The sequence below is a fragment of the Melanerpes formicivorus genome, unplaced genomic scaffold, assembly GCF_026170545.1.
Source record: "Melanerpes formicivorus ecotype bairdi unplaced genomic scaffold, bMelFor1.0.p_v2 SCAF_18, whole genome shotgun sequence".
Taxonomy (NCBI): Eukaryota; Metazoa; Chordata; class Aves; order Piciformes; family Picidae; genus Melanerpes; species Melanerpes formicivorus.
The window spans coordinates 8,042,850-8,057,505 of record NW_027142370.1 but is presented as its reverse complement, the minus strand read 5'-3'; the positions used below and the strand labels follow the sequence as shown (position 1 = coordinate 8,057,505).

Sequence of the window (14,656 nt, the reverse complement as noted above, 5' to 3'; positions counted from 1 at the left end):
GTATCATTTTCTGTGCTCCAGCAGACATTACGCTTCAGCCAGCATTAAGTATGCAGGAGCTGCATCACTGGTGATACTGAACAGGAGTGATGACAACCTCAGCAGAAATTGCAAAGCCAGACACAGTATTTCACAGGCTTCAAAACATAATATGTAAGGAAGAATCCACATCATTCAAATGAATGAATATTGCTCTTAGAAGTGGCATAGAAATTGGACTTGCTTGAAAGGTCGAGTCTGTGGTGACTGTCAACCCTGGGGTGAATTTTACCCACAAGACTTCTGTAGAGCCCTGCTAAGGGGGTTATAAAATGATGTTGGAAAAATGACTGAGAGCGTTTGTTCCCATATTGATAAATGGGTGATACAAAGGAGAAGCAGAAGGGGAAATTATGGGGTGTGCTCTTCATTTTAAAATCAGTAAATCATGGAAGAATGTCTCAATGTGTTTTGAACAGTTCAGGTTGTACAGTATCTTTTCTTAATGCTGCCATTATGGAAGCACCTGGGCACACTGCTTCCCTAATCCTTTGTTTTGGCCTTGAATGAGTAGCAAACAATTCCTTATTGTGAAAATCCTAATGCTTATCTTATGCTTTTGTCTTCTTTTTTTTTTTCCCCTTTTCTTTCTTTTTCATTTTTTTTCCTCCTTCCTCTTATCCAGGGAAGAATTTATCAGTCACACAGAAGAAGCTGTACTGCTCCGAGGAAAGATGAAAGCTGCTTTGACCTGGTGACTGCAGCTGCTTCATCATGGGAAAACCAGAATTTGCCCTGAGTTACCACCTGCCACATTTTAGCCATCTCCTGTAGTGGAAGGTGACCGTGAGGGCTAACCCAGTGTGTGTGGTTTGATTTTTCATTCTGTTTTGGTTTTTTGGGATCTCAACCTTTGCATTTTAAAGAAATTCTTAAGTTAAGCACAGATCTCAGTCTCCATGGGTCTGCTTTTGTGGACATGTTATATCTTCAGCCTCCTATGGCTTTGGGCAGTCCTCAAAGAGCCTTTGATCCGAGTTAGAGTGTTTAGTTTTGCTGAGGACGTGGTACTTCAGGGTACAAACTGTTTAGGAAACGAGACAGAACTGCATTTTTGCAAGGGTAAACAGGAGCTGGGAATGTACTTCATGTGCACTGAGAGGCACTTGGAACATCAAAGCACTGTGTCCTAGTAGTCCAGATTGATTATCTCAACCATATGAACAGGCCATACTGAATTTAACTTTCAGATAAGGAACTTGCATACATGATCTCCTCTTCCTGAAATAGGTGGGTTTGTGCACACTGGTTGGTAACAGGATATGTGATGAAATCACATTTTGTAACCATGCTCCACAACAGAGATTTATGCACCCCTAAGCCCCACTATTTGTGTGTGAGTGCCCACTTGTGAAAGCAGGGAGATGTGAACGCAGGCACAAGGCTTGTGCATCACATGGGTGCCTCCTCTCCTCCTTCAGCTTAAGGCACACAGCACTGTTGAAGTCACTGGCAGTACTTGTGCTGACCTGAACAGGAGCAGCAGCAGGTACTGCTCAGTGTATCTCTTACAGTGCACTTTCAGTTTAGATAACTAGTTTATGATTTGTATTTCCTCCTTTTTCTTTTCTTCTGTTGAGCCAACTTCCAGAGTGAGCTCTCTTTGTAATGCTCAGTTGCCCAGTCATTCTAGATATCCTTTGAAAGGAAGCAGAAGGATAATAAACTCTGGAATCCCAAATCAGATTAATGTACTGTGCATTTCTAGATTATGATTAGTTAGGAGATGACACGTTGGCATGGTAACACTTTAGGCTTAACTACAAGTTCTTAAAATAAAGCAATGGCATATGTGTAGGTTTCTATCCACTTGCATACTATCCACCTGAAAACATACATCATTTCCACAGCACTCAGTCAATTAAACCCTGAACTAAGTGTTGAACTAAAACATTATGCCTCTTTCCTAGCATTTCTGCATAATCTTCCACCATGAATTGTAAATGTTGATAATGAGTCTATCCCACTTTGCAACATCTTGGACTTTCTGCTTTTTGTCTTCATTTAAAAATGATTAGCATAAGGAATGTAGAGCATACTTCATTCTTTGTGGTTTATACCGCACTGATCTCCTTTAAATTCTACCACTCCCTACTATGAAAATTGTCTCACTGATACAGGAAAGGTCTGTTTATTGATTAAACTGATAGACCACTGGCTGCATGTCATGTGGCTGAGGATTGGGAAATAAATCCCAACTTTACCTCAAATCATTGTAAGAAAGCACTACAGTATTTAATGTGAGATTACTAGCTGAGGCAGACAGCCTAGCTATTATTTTCTAGTTGCCTTATGGTGAAGAGAAAAGTGTTGTCTGGTTGTTACAGGGTGTGTTTGGCTTTCTAAATTGACTTGTTTAATGTGCTACCTAGGGTAAATGTGTCAGGGGATGCTTTGCTTGTATCGTTGTTTTGTGTTAAACTTCCTCAGAATGCAAAATTGGGCACTTTGTTCTGATTGCTTTGTATGCACAATACTGCTTTGACCAAATTCCTTATAGCCAAGATTCAGATGCTGCTAAGTTCTATGCAAGTAAATGCAACCTTCTTCTGTCGTCCTAAATAGACAACATGGGCAGTGTCACATGGAAAACATTATTTGACAGCTCACTTATTTATGTATACTGCATAGAGCATTGTAGGATATTGAAAATATAGCTTACAGCATTTCCTCAGCTCCTTACACAACCTTTAAATCCCAAATTCTGTTCTTCACACCACTATGGATGGCAGATGCTGAAAGTACAATGATTGACTCTGGCATGATACATTCAGAATAATACAATTGCCAGGAAATATTTCACATACACAGCAGAGTTCCCAGGATAAACCTCCTGCTAAGGTATGGCTGATGTTTGTCCTTGTGGCCTTTCAGAGAGTGGAACCCCTGATCTGTGTTTCAGAAATCTACCTGTATTTCTCACTTGCAGATGAAGGATTTTAGTATTTGAATTTACTGTGGTTGTGGGGTGGAGGGATGGCCATGTGCATGCTGGGTTTTGCCACTAATCCTTTGGAAATCCTTTAGTGCCTTAAGGAGGCAGAGGGGGAACAGACCTTAGGATTACAGAAACTTGTTCAAACCTCTTTCCTGCTTCAGCAGAATTCCTTTAAAGTACATTGTGCCTTTGGCTCCAAACATATTTCCATTAGAAATCAGTACCCACGGGATTATGGACAGGTATTTTTGTCCCTGCACAAATGTTAGGAAAGAGAGTATACTGTTTCTTATGTAGGCTGTGAATTGAAAATATAGCTAACTTCAGTTCTATGGTTGGGATCAATTCATACTTTGAAAGGTGAACATTGAAGGTAAATGTTGAAGAAAAAGAAAAACAGTGGGGGAGGGGAAGGAAAAAGACAGGGCTTGAATGTAGTGGATGAGATGTTTGTACCACTGAAGTGACTGGCAAATTTCCACTGCAACTATGATTTCATGCTTGCTTCTACTTGGCTTAAAGAATGCTCCCATATGATAAATACTTAGACATCATGTTCTCCTTAACACTGTCTCTGCATAAAGGAGAGGCGAAGAGGAATTAGTAGGTGTGGAGACCTGCCTTCATTTGGAGCTCTTGGGATCTGTGGTATAAATCTGTTTACTATAGTTCCCCTGTGTGACATAGACTCTTGATATGGGAATATGAATATGCAAATGTAAATTCCAATGTGAGGGGTTACTGTGCAGTGTGCAACAGCCAGTACTGAGCAACTGCATTTCTCTGCACTCTGAATTGCAGTCTTCTTTAAAAAGAGAGAAAATGCAGTGAACAGATGAAAACTGCTCCTGTGCTAAAAAGCCTGTGTGAAGCAATTCATGTACTCACAGGTGGCCCCAAGCAGAATTTATATAAAGCTGAATAAGCTTTTAGCTCATGAGGGAATTTTCTCTTTCAGGAATTAAGAGCAATTTGTTGGTACAGAGCTACAAAACTGAAAAAGAAAAAGGGGGTAAAAATGAAGGTCTGAAATTCAGAGTGGTGGTGGTGGTAGTGGTGGTCTTCTATTTTTCTCCCTGTGCTGACAAGCAGTTTTAAAGCAAATGTAAATATTTAAAAGAAAATCATTCCATGGCTCACAGTATGGAAGACAAGACTCAGCATGGAACAGATTCTTGTAGCTTGTTTATAAATTACACTTCTCTCTTTTGTTTGGAATTGGGAAAAAGAAACCGTGGGAATTAAATAAGGTGTAAAGACTTACTGCACACATTTGTTTGACTGAAACAAAGATATTTCCCCAACTCCTGAGGTATTGGTGGGTAATCTGGGATGAATAACACACAGAGATCTTGCCTTTTGAGCTCTAGTGCTGTGCAGCTATTTAACCCTTTCCCACAGCTGTTGGTGGGATGGTAACCAGAAGTCGTGAAGAGCAGTTGTTAGGGCCACAAACTGGGATCCATGTGGAGGATGCACAAAATAGCTGAGATTTGTGGCGTGATACTTAATAAGTTGATGTATGAGCCAGCATGGGGAGGGAGGAGTGTTTGTAAATGCAAAAATTTAAACTCTGGCCTATGCCCACCCTGCAACCAGTTTAAATAGTAAGAGAGAGGTCACTCTTGTTCTAATCTGTTCCATGAAAACCTCCTGGAGAGCTTTTCAGCAAAGATTTCCAGTCTAACACATTTGCCATAGGTATCAACTGTACATATGTATTAATTTTCAGTGTAACTAGGGAAAAACCAGAATTGTAACGAAGCCACAAAGTCTACTTGATGATTATCACAGATTTGTAACTCTCACTGAAATGATGTAAGATATGTTGACATTTTATCTTGTTAACAAGATGTATTTTTCTATGTTAGTTACATGTATAATTTGTATAATTTTGTATATTAAATGTATGCATATTTTAAATTAAAACCTTTATAATTTTAATTATTTTACCTCAAAAAATGGTGGCAGAGCCTCTGAAATGTAGTTGTAAGTGCAACTGTACCCATGGAGAGCAACCCAAGAAGCCTCCATTTTGAGGAAGGAGCAACCTGGTCTTCTAACAGGGTAAGCAAAGTGCTATGCCTGAGCTCTTGCTCCTTTTGGTGAAGGAGTTGTCATTAAACTTTTGCTGATTTAACAGAATTAATATGAATCAGCAGAATACTAGGGGCTGGATCACTCCTCAGGAAGCAGGAAATTGAAGGCTTTCCCAGAGTGTAGGAGTTGGGAATCCATGGTTCCTACATGTCAGGAGACAGTTCAAATCACCAGTCTGGTTCTGTGGGGGTGAGGACACTGCAGACAGATATTTCTGGCAACAGCCATGCAGAGCAGAGACAGGGAGACTGACTCAGTGACTTAGTGACTCAAGACACTCCTCTGGGAGAAAGAAAATGGGTCTCTTTCACACTCACTCTCTTTGGGCTGTTTACACCATTTTTAATCTGATGATTTTGTTATAAAATGCATAATGGGAAAAACAGGTGCAAAATACACATTGCATATTCCCTGAGACCCTTCATCAGGGAAATCCTGCTCTAGGTCATGACATTTATGCTGTTGCAAGAAGAGTTCCAGTTATAGCTGGAGCCAAACTGGCAAATATCTTTCCTATTGAACTTTTGGTGAAGTTTTTTATTGTGTAAAGCAAGAATGTGTCTAGGTTTTCTGCTGACTCCCATCTGGTCTTTTTGGGAAGAGGGTGCACTTTCAGTCAGGTTCTGTCTTCTTTTCACCAAGCTACATCCAGAAAGGACGAGATGCAGTGCCTGCAAGAGAAAACACCAAAGCAATGTATTTCTCCAAAGCTGTAAATTCACAGAGTGTCAGATTATCAGGCTGTAACTAAGTCTGCTTTTGGAGTGCCTGAAACTGCAATTTTATGTCTTGATCAGTGGAAGAACAGTGTGCATATCTTGAGTTAGAACCCAGCTTGTCTTCGTTGTCTGAAAGAATGCTATTTACTATCAGAGATCTTCTGTGTCTGTCTGAAGAGAAAAGGCTATGGATGAAGATTATCCTTGCATTGTTAAGCTATGCTTTGAATAGGCAGAGGAGTACTGTGTCCAGTTCTGGGCAGCTCAATTTAAGAAGGATATTGAGACTCCTAAACATATCCAGAGAAGGGCAACGAGGCTGGGGAGAGGGCTCGAGCGCATCAGCCCTATGAGGAGAGGCTGAGGGAGCTGGGGTTGTTCAACCTGGAGAAGAGGAGGCTCAGGGGAGACCTTATTGCTGTCTATAACTATCTGAAGGGTGGTTGTTGACAGGAGGTTGGTCTCTTCTCCCAGGCAACCAGCACCAGAACAAGAGGACACAGTCTCAAGCTGCACCAGGAGAAGCTTAGGCTCGAGGTGAGGAGAAAGTTCTTCACAGAGAGAATTGTTAGCTGTGTGGTGCAGCAGACACGCTGGAGGGAAGGGAGGCCATCCAGAGGGACCTTGACAGGCTGGAGAGGTGGGCACAGGCCAACCTCATGAAGTTCAATAAGAGCAAGTGCAGGGTCCTGCATCTGGGTCGAGGCAATCCCAGGCACAAATACAGGCTGGGCAGTGACTGGCTGGAGGGTAGCCCTGAGGAGAGAGACTTGGGGGTGCTGGTGGACAAAAAGCTCAACAGGAGCTCTCAGTGTGCACTTGCAGCCCGCAAAGCCAATCAGATCCTGGGCTGCATCAGGAGAAGTGTGGCTAGCAGGTCGAGGGAGGTGATCCTCCCCCTCTACTCAGCCCTGGTGAGACCCCACCTGGAGTACTGTGTCCAGTTCTGGAGCCCCTATTACAAGAGGGATGTGGAGGTGCTGGAACGTGTCCAGAGAAGGGCCACGAGGATGATCAGAGGGCTGGAGCACCTCTCCTATGAGGACAGACTGAAGGAGTTGGGGCTGTACAGTCTGCAGAAGAGAAGGCTCTGAGGAGACCTAATTGTGGCCTTCCAGTATCTGAAGGGGGCCTACAGGAAGGCTGGGGAAGGACTTCTCAGGATCTCAGGTAGTGATAGGACTAGGGGGAATGGAATGAAGCTGGAGGTGGGGAGATTCAGGCTAGATGTGAGGAGGAGGTTCTTCACCATGAGAGTGGTGAAACCCTGGAATGGGTTGTCCAGGGAGGTGGTCGAGGCCCCGTCCCTGGGGGTGTTTAAGAGCAGGCTGGATGAGGCTCTGTCCAGCCTGATCTAGTGTGGGGTGTCCCTGCCCATGGCAGGGGGGTTGGAACTAGATGATCCTTGTGGTCCCTTCCAACCCTGAATGAAACTATGAAACTATGAAATGCACTGCCCAGGGAGGTGGTGGAGTCACCATCCCTGGAGGTGTTCAAGAGGGGATTGGATGCGGCACTTGGTGCCATGATTTAGTAGTCATGAGGTCTTGGGTAACCACTTGGACTTGATAATCTCTGAGGTCTCTTCCAACCTTGTTGATTCTGTGATTTTCATAAACTAAGGGCTACTCTCTCTATATATATACATATATGAATAATATTTTTAAAAGCAAAGAAAGACTGATAGGATTTTGTGCTTATTTCCAACTTGAAAGTTTAATGGTGTCCTCCAAAGCATTGATTTGACACGTTTTCTGAGCCTTGGGATGTCCTTATATATCACCATTTAGATGACTGTTCTAGCTTAACACTGGAAAAAAAAGGAGATGGGGGTGGGGGTGGCATTATCCTTTGTTATTTTAAAAAACTGAGCAGTACTAGAAACATAAATGATGGTCTCTAATGAGATCTCAGGTGGAAACAGAGTCCAGCTTGCTTAGTTTTATAGATGCTGAGTAAAAAGATGATCTTTGTTTATCAGATACATGCACTATGTAAAACGTACTGGACCTACCAGGGACCATCAGAATTTTTTTGTGGTTGTTGTTGTTGGTTGGTTGGGTGGGTTTTGGTGTTGGGTATTGGGGTTTGTGTTTTTTTGTTTAGGTTCAAATTAATCTTCTGATGGGAAAGAAAGCATCTCATAAAGGGAATTATGTTTCCAACACTTACAAAGACAGGCAGGTCACACTCCATGTACCACCTGCATACGGCACTAATTGTCAGGGTTTGATGTCCTGTGGAGGAACAAATTGACTTTTTTTTTTCCCCCTCTTTCTTTGGTTGGTTGTTTTTTTGTTTGTTTGTTTGTTTTTTCCCTTGATCAATATTACCATTTGGAACAAAATGTATTTGCCCACATACAAGAGAAGACTTTAAGGAAGCAACAAAGCAATATCCTACAAGCTATACAAATTTTTTCACACACTAGTGAAACCTCTATATGATATTAAGTGTGTTGGCTTGGTAGCATGGTTTATTAAGTGAGCTGAGGAATCTTGGGCTTTATACACTCAGAAATGTCAGTCACGATGCTGAGACTGCTAAAATTGGTGTGTTAGTAACTGAGGGTCAATGAACTTTTGACTGGTTTTATAGCTCCCCTCATGTGAACAATACACCCAGTGTTGAATGCACACAGGGCATTCAGGACAGCAGGTACCACTTCCTTACAGCAAATGCAGAAAAGAATGATATTTTCCTTTGATGTGTTTTGGCAATGCTTAGGTGTGTGCCATCACTGCTTTTTTTGCACGGTTTTGGTCCATGGGTAGTTGTTAGTGAGAAAAGTGGTTTTCTGGACTTGCTTCTGATGAAATCCTAGCACTCTCTGTCTTTAACCTCTCACTTATTGTGGTTCATTTATTAACTTGTGGGTATTTCTGGTGCTGGGACCACCAGGCACACCTGTGGACTGTAGGAAACAGTGCTGCATGGCTGGATTGGTATCCAAAATGTCCTAAATATGTTGTACATGAGCACTAAACAGGTTTTGTGATTAAGCCAGTACTTTAAATTTGCTTAGTCATTTAATAGACCTCAGAGCAGTTTGTTCCAATGTGTTATTCCAGAGCAACAGAAAATGTCCCTTATGTAACTGCTGGTGTATCCAAAGCCTGTCAGGATCGTCTGAGATTGGCTGCTTGTGCAGGGGAGGAGTGTCCAAGGTTTTGTACTTCCAGTGGAAGTACAGGCATTATAAAGAAGGCAGAGGTGAAAAGATGGACTTTTTGAAGTGGCCTAGGCAGTGAGTGGAGGGTGACACGTTCTCCGTCCCTCCTGCTTTGAAAGCAACTAAAATCTCCTTGATTTTGGGAGCTGGCCTTCCTCACAGCGGAGCGAAACCCTCCGCATTTGTCCCGGGCCGCCGGTCCGTTGCCGAAGCGGGAGCCGGCCGGGGTGCTGAAGGGACAGCTCCGCGGGGGCGCGCCGGCTTCCCCAACTTCAGAGGGGCCGCGCTCGGCAGGACACAACGGACACCCCCAGCTCTGCGGGGACGCGCCGGCCGTTCCGCGGACCTCACACCGCGCTCCTAGAGCTGCTGCTGTCGGCCCCCGGCGCCCCATGGCCGGCGGTGGAGCTAGTGCGGCAGGCAGCTCTCGACAGGCACGATCACTTCCGTGTCAGAGCCGCTTGCCGCCACCGTGCCAGCTGCCTGCGCGTCGCTCTACGGCATCGGACGCCCTCCTAGGGCCGCTGCGGCTGCGGGGGGTGGGGGCGGTGGCCGGGGGCAGTGAGGCGGAGTGGGGCCGCCGCCATCCCCCTTCCACCTCCTAGGCACCAGCTGGTGCGGCAGAGAGAGGATAGCACCAGCCCCCTTCTTGCCCCGGGGATTTGAGGCTGGTCGTGCTTCCTCCCTCTACTCCGGCCACCCCTCCTCCGCGGCAGGGGGGAGCAGCGAGGAGCTGGCCCGCCCCGCACCGCGGGCTGCCGCGCCCCTCTCGGGTACCGCCGCAGCTTCCTCCTGCGGAGAGAGGCGGGGGGAGTGCGAGTGTGCAAAGTGGGAGAAACTCCCTCCGGCTCGCTCGGGAGGTGGTGGGCGGGGGAGATTTTGGGGTTTGCTGCTTTTTGTGTGTGTGTGTTTTCTCCCCCTCGCCTAAAGCTACGCAGCAGCAGGTGACTGGCGCCCGCCCGCCGGCAAGGACCCTGTTTGCACTGGCTGCGTGTGCGGGTGGGGGGCTGCCGCCTCCCCCTGCCTCCCGCCCTCCGGATCTTTATACCGGGGGAGCCTGTGCACTGCGGTCCTTGCTCTGGGAATCGCTGCTGCTCTTCCTATTCGTCAAGGGCTTTCCAATCACCTGCCTCTGCCACCCTCTCCTCTCCGCTCTTTGTACTTTATTTTCACGTGCTCTTTACTAACACAGCTATTTTTAAATCCCGCTTTGGATTTCTTTCTTTCTCTCTATTTCTCTTATATTTTTTAGTCTTCTTTTTTTTTTTCTCCTTTTTTTTTTTTTTTTTTTTTTTTTTTTCTCTTTCCTGCGGGTGGGTGGGGGGAGGGAGGTTAACGCTTGCATTATCCCTAAGGGAAAGATCCCACCAGCCAACCCGGCTCCGCCACTGCTGCATCCATCCATTCATTTTTATGGTCACTATCAGCCCATCCCGGTAGTAGAAGGTACAGAGAAGTGGAAGGCAGAGAGAGAGAGGGAGAGAGGGAGGGAGGGGAGAAATCCGGACAGCGAGAATGGCCGAGAGAAAGAGGAACTGGAATAAAGAAGATGACCTGCCTGTGTATCTAGCTAGGCCGGGTACGACAGCCCAGACACCGCGGCAGAAATACGGGGGGATGTTCGCCTCCGTGGAGGGGGCCTACGAGAACAAAACCATCGACTTCGATGCTTACAGCGTGGGGAAGAAGGGGTCCCGGACCCCGCGGAGCGGCAGCCGGCACGATATGCTGGACGGAGGGGACAACTACAGCGAGACTGCCAGCGACATCAGCGAGGTCTCCGGTTCCGTCATCAGCTCCCCGGGAGACCGGGAGGACAAGACCCCAGGCGTGGAGATCAGATACCCCATGGGGAAAGAGCTGATGCAGGGCCAGGACAATGGGCAGGTGAGCGGGGCCCGGGCCGGGGGAAGGGAGCCGCCGCCCCCGCTTGCCGGGCGAGCCGAGCTATGCCGAGCTGAGACGAGCTGTGCTGAGCCGTGCTGTGCCGCAGATCCCCTCTCGCCTTGGGCGGGGGGACGGGGGTCGCCTTACCAGGGGAGTTTCAGCACGGAAGATCGGTGGGGAACGAACCCCTCTTTCCCGGCAGGGCGATGCTGTAGGAAAAGCCTAGCTGGCCTCGAAACTACCGCACTTGCCTGAGCTTAGTGGGGTCTGGGGCGTGGGGATATCGATCCCGCAAATCGTTTTTCTTTGTGAGTGATAGCGATGAGTTTTGTCCGTCTCCGATCCTGATGGCAAAACGCTGCCCGTGTCGCGGGGGCTGGAGGGCACCCTCCCTCCCTTGACCCCCTCCACCCCTCCCCCCGGCGCCTCCCCGCTGCCCCGGAACAAAGCAGACCCCGCTGCACTTGTGGACTCGCCGGGAAAACTCTGCAGAGCCTGTCCCAGGCACAGCCTCCCGGCTCTGCCCCGGCCCCGGCTGTGCCCCCGGTTCCCTTTTCCCCCCCCCCCCCCCGCCCCAAGTCCCCGATCCCCATGCGCCTTCATTGTCTCCCCGGCAGGGAGCGCGTAAGGCGGGATGATCAGTCCAAGCCTGTGCTCGGATTCCCCACTTCTGGGGCTGCCACCTTGGACTTTTAGTGAGGAAGGCTCATGGCAGAAGTGAAGCCGGTGGGGCAGGCTAGCCGCTGCCAGCTAAGCTTCCCCATCTTACCCCTGTCTGTGACACGCCGGTGGAGGCAGAGCCGGGGTCTGGCTCTCCTGGAAAAGGGGCTGTCATTTATTTCTCCTTAGAAAAAAGGCGGCCTATAGTCATAGACGCACCTTTCCCTGGAGGTTGATGGCCTGTCCATGATCTCCTCTATCTATAGACTAAACCAAGAGTTTCCACTCTCTTCTCCTTTTCAATTTGAGCATGAATGAGGAGCTGGCCCTTTCTTTTCTGAGTGCTGGATGCAGGTGCCATACAGCCTCCCATGCAGCTACTGGGAGCTGCATTACACACTGCATGGGACACTGCAGTGTGGTGGGACACTGGATCGAGCAGGCAGGGCTTGGTGGGACACTGCACCTGCGATGGTGCAACTTCACTGCAATGACCTCGGCATTGTCCTCAGTGGCTTCCAGCTGCAGTGCAGTCTTCTCTTTCACAGCTTACCTGAAACACTGTCTCCTTCATCAGGACTCAGAACAGTGCTAGGGCACAGCACACCCTGAACATCCCACCTCTTCTGGTGCTTCCCTAATGCCTCCTTCCCATTTTACCTGCTTCCTACTTCAGCCTGGGACTTGGGGTAGTGAGTGCATTGCATGCTACCTTCCTGTATCTCACCGTATTTACAAAGTTGTCTGGCTCTGCACTGGAATTGAGAGGGTGAGGAGGAGGCTGGGGGGTAAAGTAGGCAGTATTTGGTCACTGGCAGAAGAAGGTGTACTATAAGCAGCAGCCATGTGCCTGACCCCTGCATGAGTGGCGGAGCTTTTTGCAAGATTCAAATAGTGATTTTGGGGCAGATGGGTCAAGGATGTGGCCTCAGTGGGAAGTGCTTTGTATCTGTGTTTGTGTTGCAGGTGTGTGTGCCAAGAATACCTGGCTCCTTGTTGAGGGGGATTAACTTGGGTGCAGCTTTGCAGTGTCTTCTGTGCTTCCTGCAGTTGTCAGTGGAGCCTGAATCGAGTGCTGGGTGGGTAGAGGGAGGCACTGTGTGATTCAGAAAAGACTGAATGTTTTCAAATAGGTGCTTTTACTCTCTAGCAGGTGCTGGCATAGCATCTACCTGGCCAGGCTGTGCTGGGGTATGCCAGCTCCCATGCCCTCCCTAGGGATGGGGCAGAGCAGAGGCCTCTGAAACACTGGTGAGAGCAGTGCAGGGCTGTCAGAACCGTTGGTGGGAGAGGACAAGCACTGCCATGTGGGTTAGTGCCATCAGGGACAGAGTGGGCAGTGCCGCGGGGTCAGAGTAGGACAGTGCTATGGGGATAAAGCAGGGCAGGGCCATGAGGTCAAAGCAGGGCAGAGCCATCACGGTCAGTGCCATGAGGACGGTGCCATGCGGGGAAAGAGCAGGGCCGTTCAGTTGCCATGTGCTGCGCAGTGGGACCCACAGTTGTGGGTTACCCCATTCAACCTGGTCCCCACCCTGCGGGAGCCCATGTGTGGGACCTCGCCGGTGACCTCAGCGTGCGAGCGGGGCGGTGGCGGAGCTGGGGGGGCGGCGTTTCCCAGCGCCGGTACGGGAGGGAGGGAGGCAGGCTCCGGCTGGATTGATGGGCTGGAAAGGGGGGCCGAGGGGGATAGGGGTGGGGGGGCTAGGAGGGAAGGAAACGCTTCCTGGGTTGAGCTGAGCGAATCCTGCTCCGACCTGCAGCCGGGAGGGCGCTGCTGCCGCCGGGAGAGGCAGCGCTCGCCGACACTTCCCCCCCCGCCGGGCGCTGCGTCCCTATTTTATTGCAGCCGGAAAAAAAGGTGCCGGGTTTGCCTGGCTCCCCTTCCTCTGGGCGAGGAAACTTTGCCTCCATTACACAGCTCAGCTGGGTCGCCCCTGCCCCGCCCCATCACCCCACCGAGCTCTCAATTATTATTCCTCCGGTTAGCGCCGGTGCTGTTCCGCCGGGCTCGGCTCACTCCTCGGGTGTGTGCGTGCGCCCGGCGCTAGCCAGAGCCGACATGTCTTACCAGGGGAAGAAGAGCATCCCCCACATAACGGTAAGCGATCCCGGCACGCTGCGAGCCGCTGCCCTCGCTCCTTTGTTAGCCGGGTGGGGAAGGGCGTGAGGCGGCTGCGGAGCGGCCGCGCAGAGCCCCGCGGATGGTGGCGGGGAGCCCGCCGGAGCTCCGCGGGGCTGGGTGGTACGAGAGCCGGTGTCTTCTAATTCTCTTCCTGCTGCTGCAGCTCTGGACTGGGAGCGATTTTATTATTTTCTGTATTTTTTTATTCTATTTTAAATCTATTATTTTCCCCTTTCCTCGCCCTGCGCACAGGCGGGGCTCGGCGGGGCTCAGCGCTGCGTGCTCTCTGGCCTGCCGTGGGGCCGGGGCGGGGAGAGGAGCGGGAGGCGGCGGGAGCCTTGTCCTGGCACTTGCGGGTCCGGGGACTAGTGGCCGGGGACGGCGGTGTCACGCTTCCGAAGGAGCGGGGCCCGGGGACGCTCGGCCGCCGGGCGAAGCAGAACAAAAGAGGGAGGGGACGAGCCGCAGCACAACGTGCCCCAGCTGCCGCCCCTCCGGCAGCGGGCAGGGGCACTGCAGCCCCCGGGCAGGGCGGGGGGCCGGGGTGGGCTGGGGGTGCGGAGAGACGGGAGGTGGGGAAATAGGAGGGGTGGGGGAGAAAGCGTGGAAAATCGAGGAGCGCCATGATGCCAGCACCGACACCTCTGTGCGCTATTAATACATCATGGTGGGGATCAGAAGTCAAAGAGTTAATCATAACCAGCCTCTTGCTATCTGTGCCTGTCTCCCCTAGATGCTTTTATCCCCGATCAGGACTACAATAGAGCATGCTTCCCGTGCCGGGAAGAAAGGATCTAGATGCTTTGATTCAATATCTTGTTTCCTGCAGCTACCCTGGATCCATAGGGATCGGGGGGTGGGGGGGGTGGGGTAAAGCATAGGCAGAGCTGGTGGGGAAGGGAGTTTTAGGGAAATCTCCCCGGGGTGGGTTTGGTCATGCAGAGATTTCCGCACACTCTGCAGACTTTGGACATGCAGAGATTTTCCCCGTCACCAGTGCTGGTCTTTAGGCTGAT

At 49.4% G+C, this 14,656-nt stretch overlaps 2 protein-coding genes across 3 annotated transcripts in view; both read left to right on the top strand.

The window, feature by feature from the left end:
* Positions 1 to 4,883, top strand: part of CUNH4orf50 (chromosome unknown C4orf50 homolog) — a 67,301-nt gene extending 62,418 nt beyond the window's left edge. The window contains exon 12 of the mRNA XM_068149501.1: positions 665 to 4,883. The gene's annotated coding sequence lies outside the window, so the exon portion shown is untranslated. The remainder of the gene's footprint in view (positions 1 to 664) is intronic.
* Positions 4,884 to 10,300: 5,417 nt separating this feature from the next.
* CRMP1 (collapsin response mediator protein 1) overlaps positions 10,301 to 14,656 on the top strand; it is a 51,706-nt gene continuing 47,350 nt past the window's right edge. Inside the window, exon 1 of one of the 2 annotated variants that reach the window (XM_068149497.1) lies at positions 10,301 to 10,855. In XM_068149497.1, coding sequence (XP_068005598.1) covers positions 10,484 to 10,855 — 372 coding nt within the window. In that variant the 5' untranslated portion in view covers positions 10,301 to 10,483. Of the gene's footprint in view, positions 10,856 to 13,285; positions 13,617 to 14,656 lie in introns of those variants that run through there. The other variant, XM_068149498.1, reaches the window with a different exon arrangement.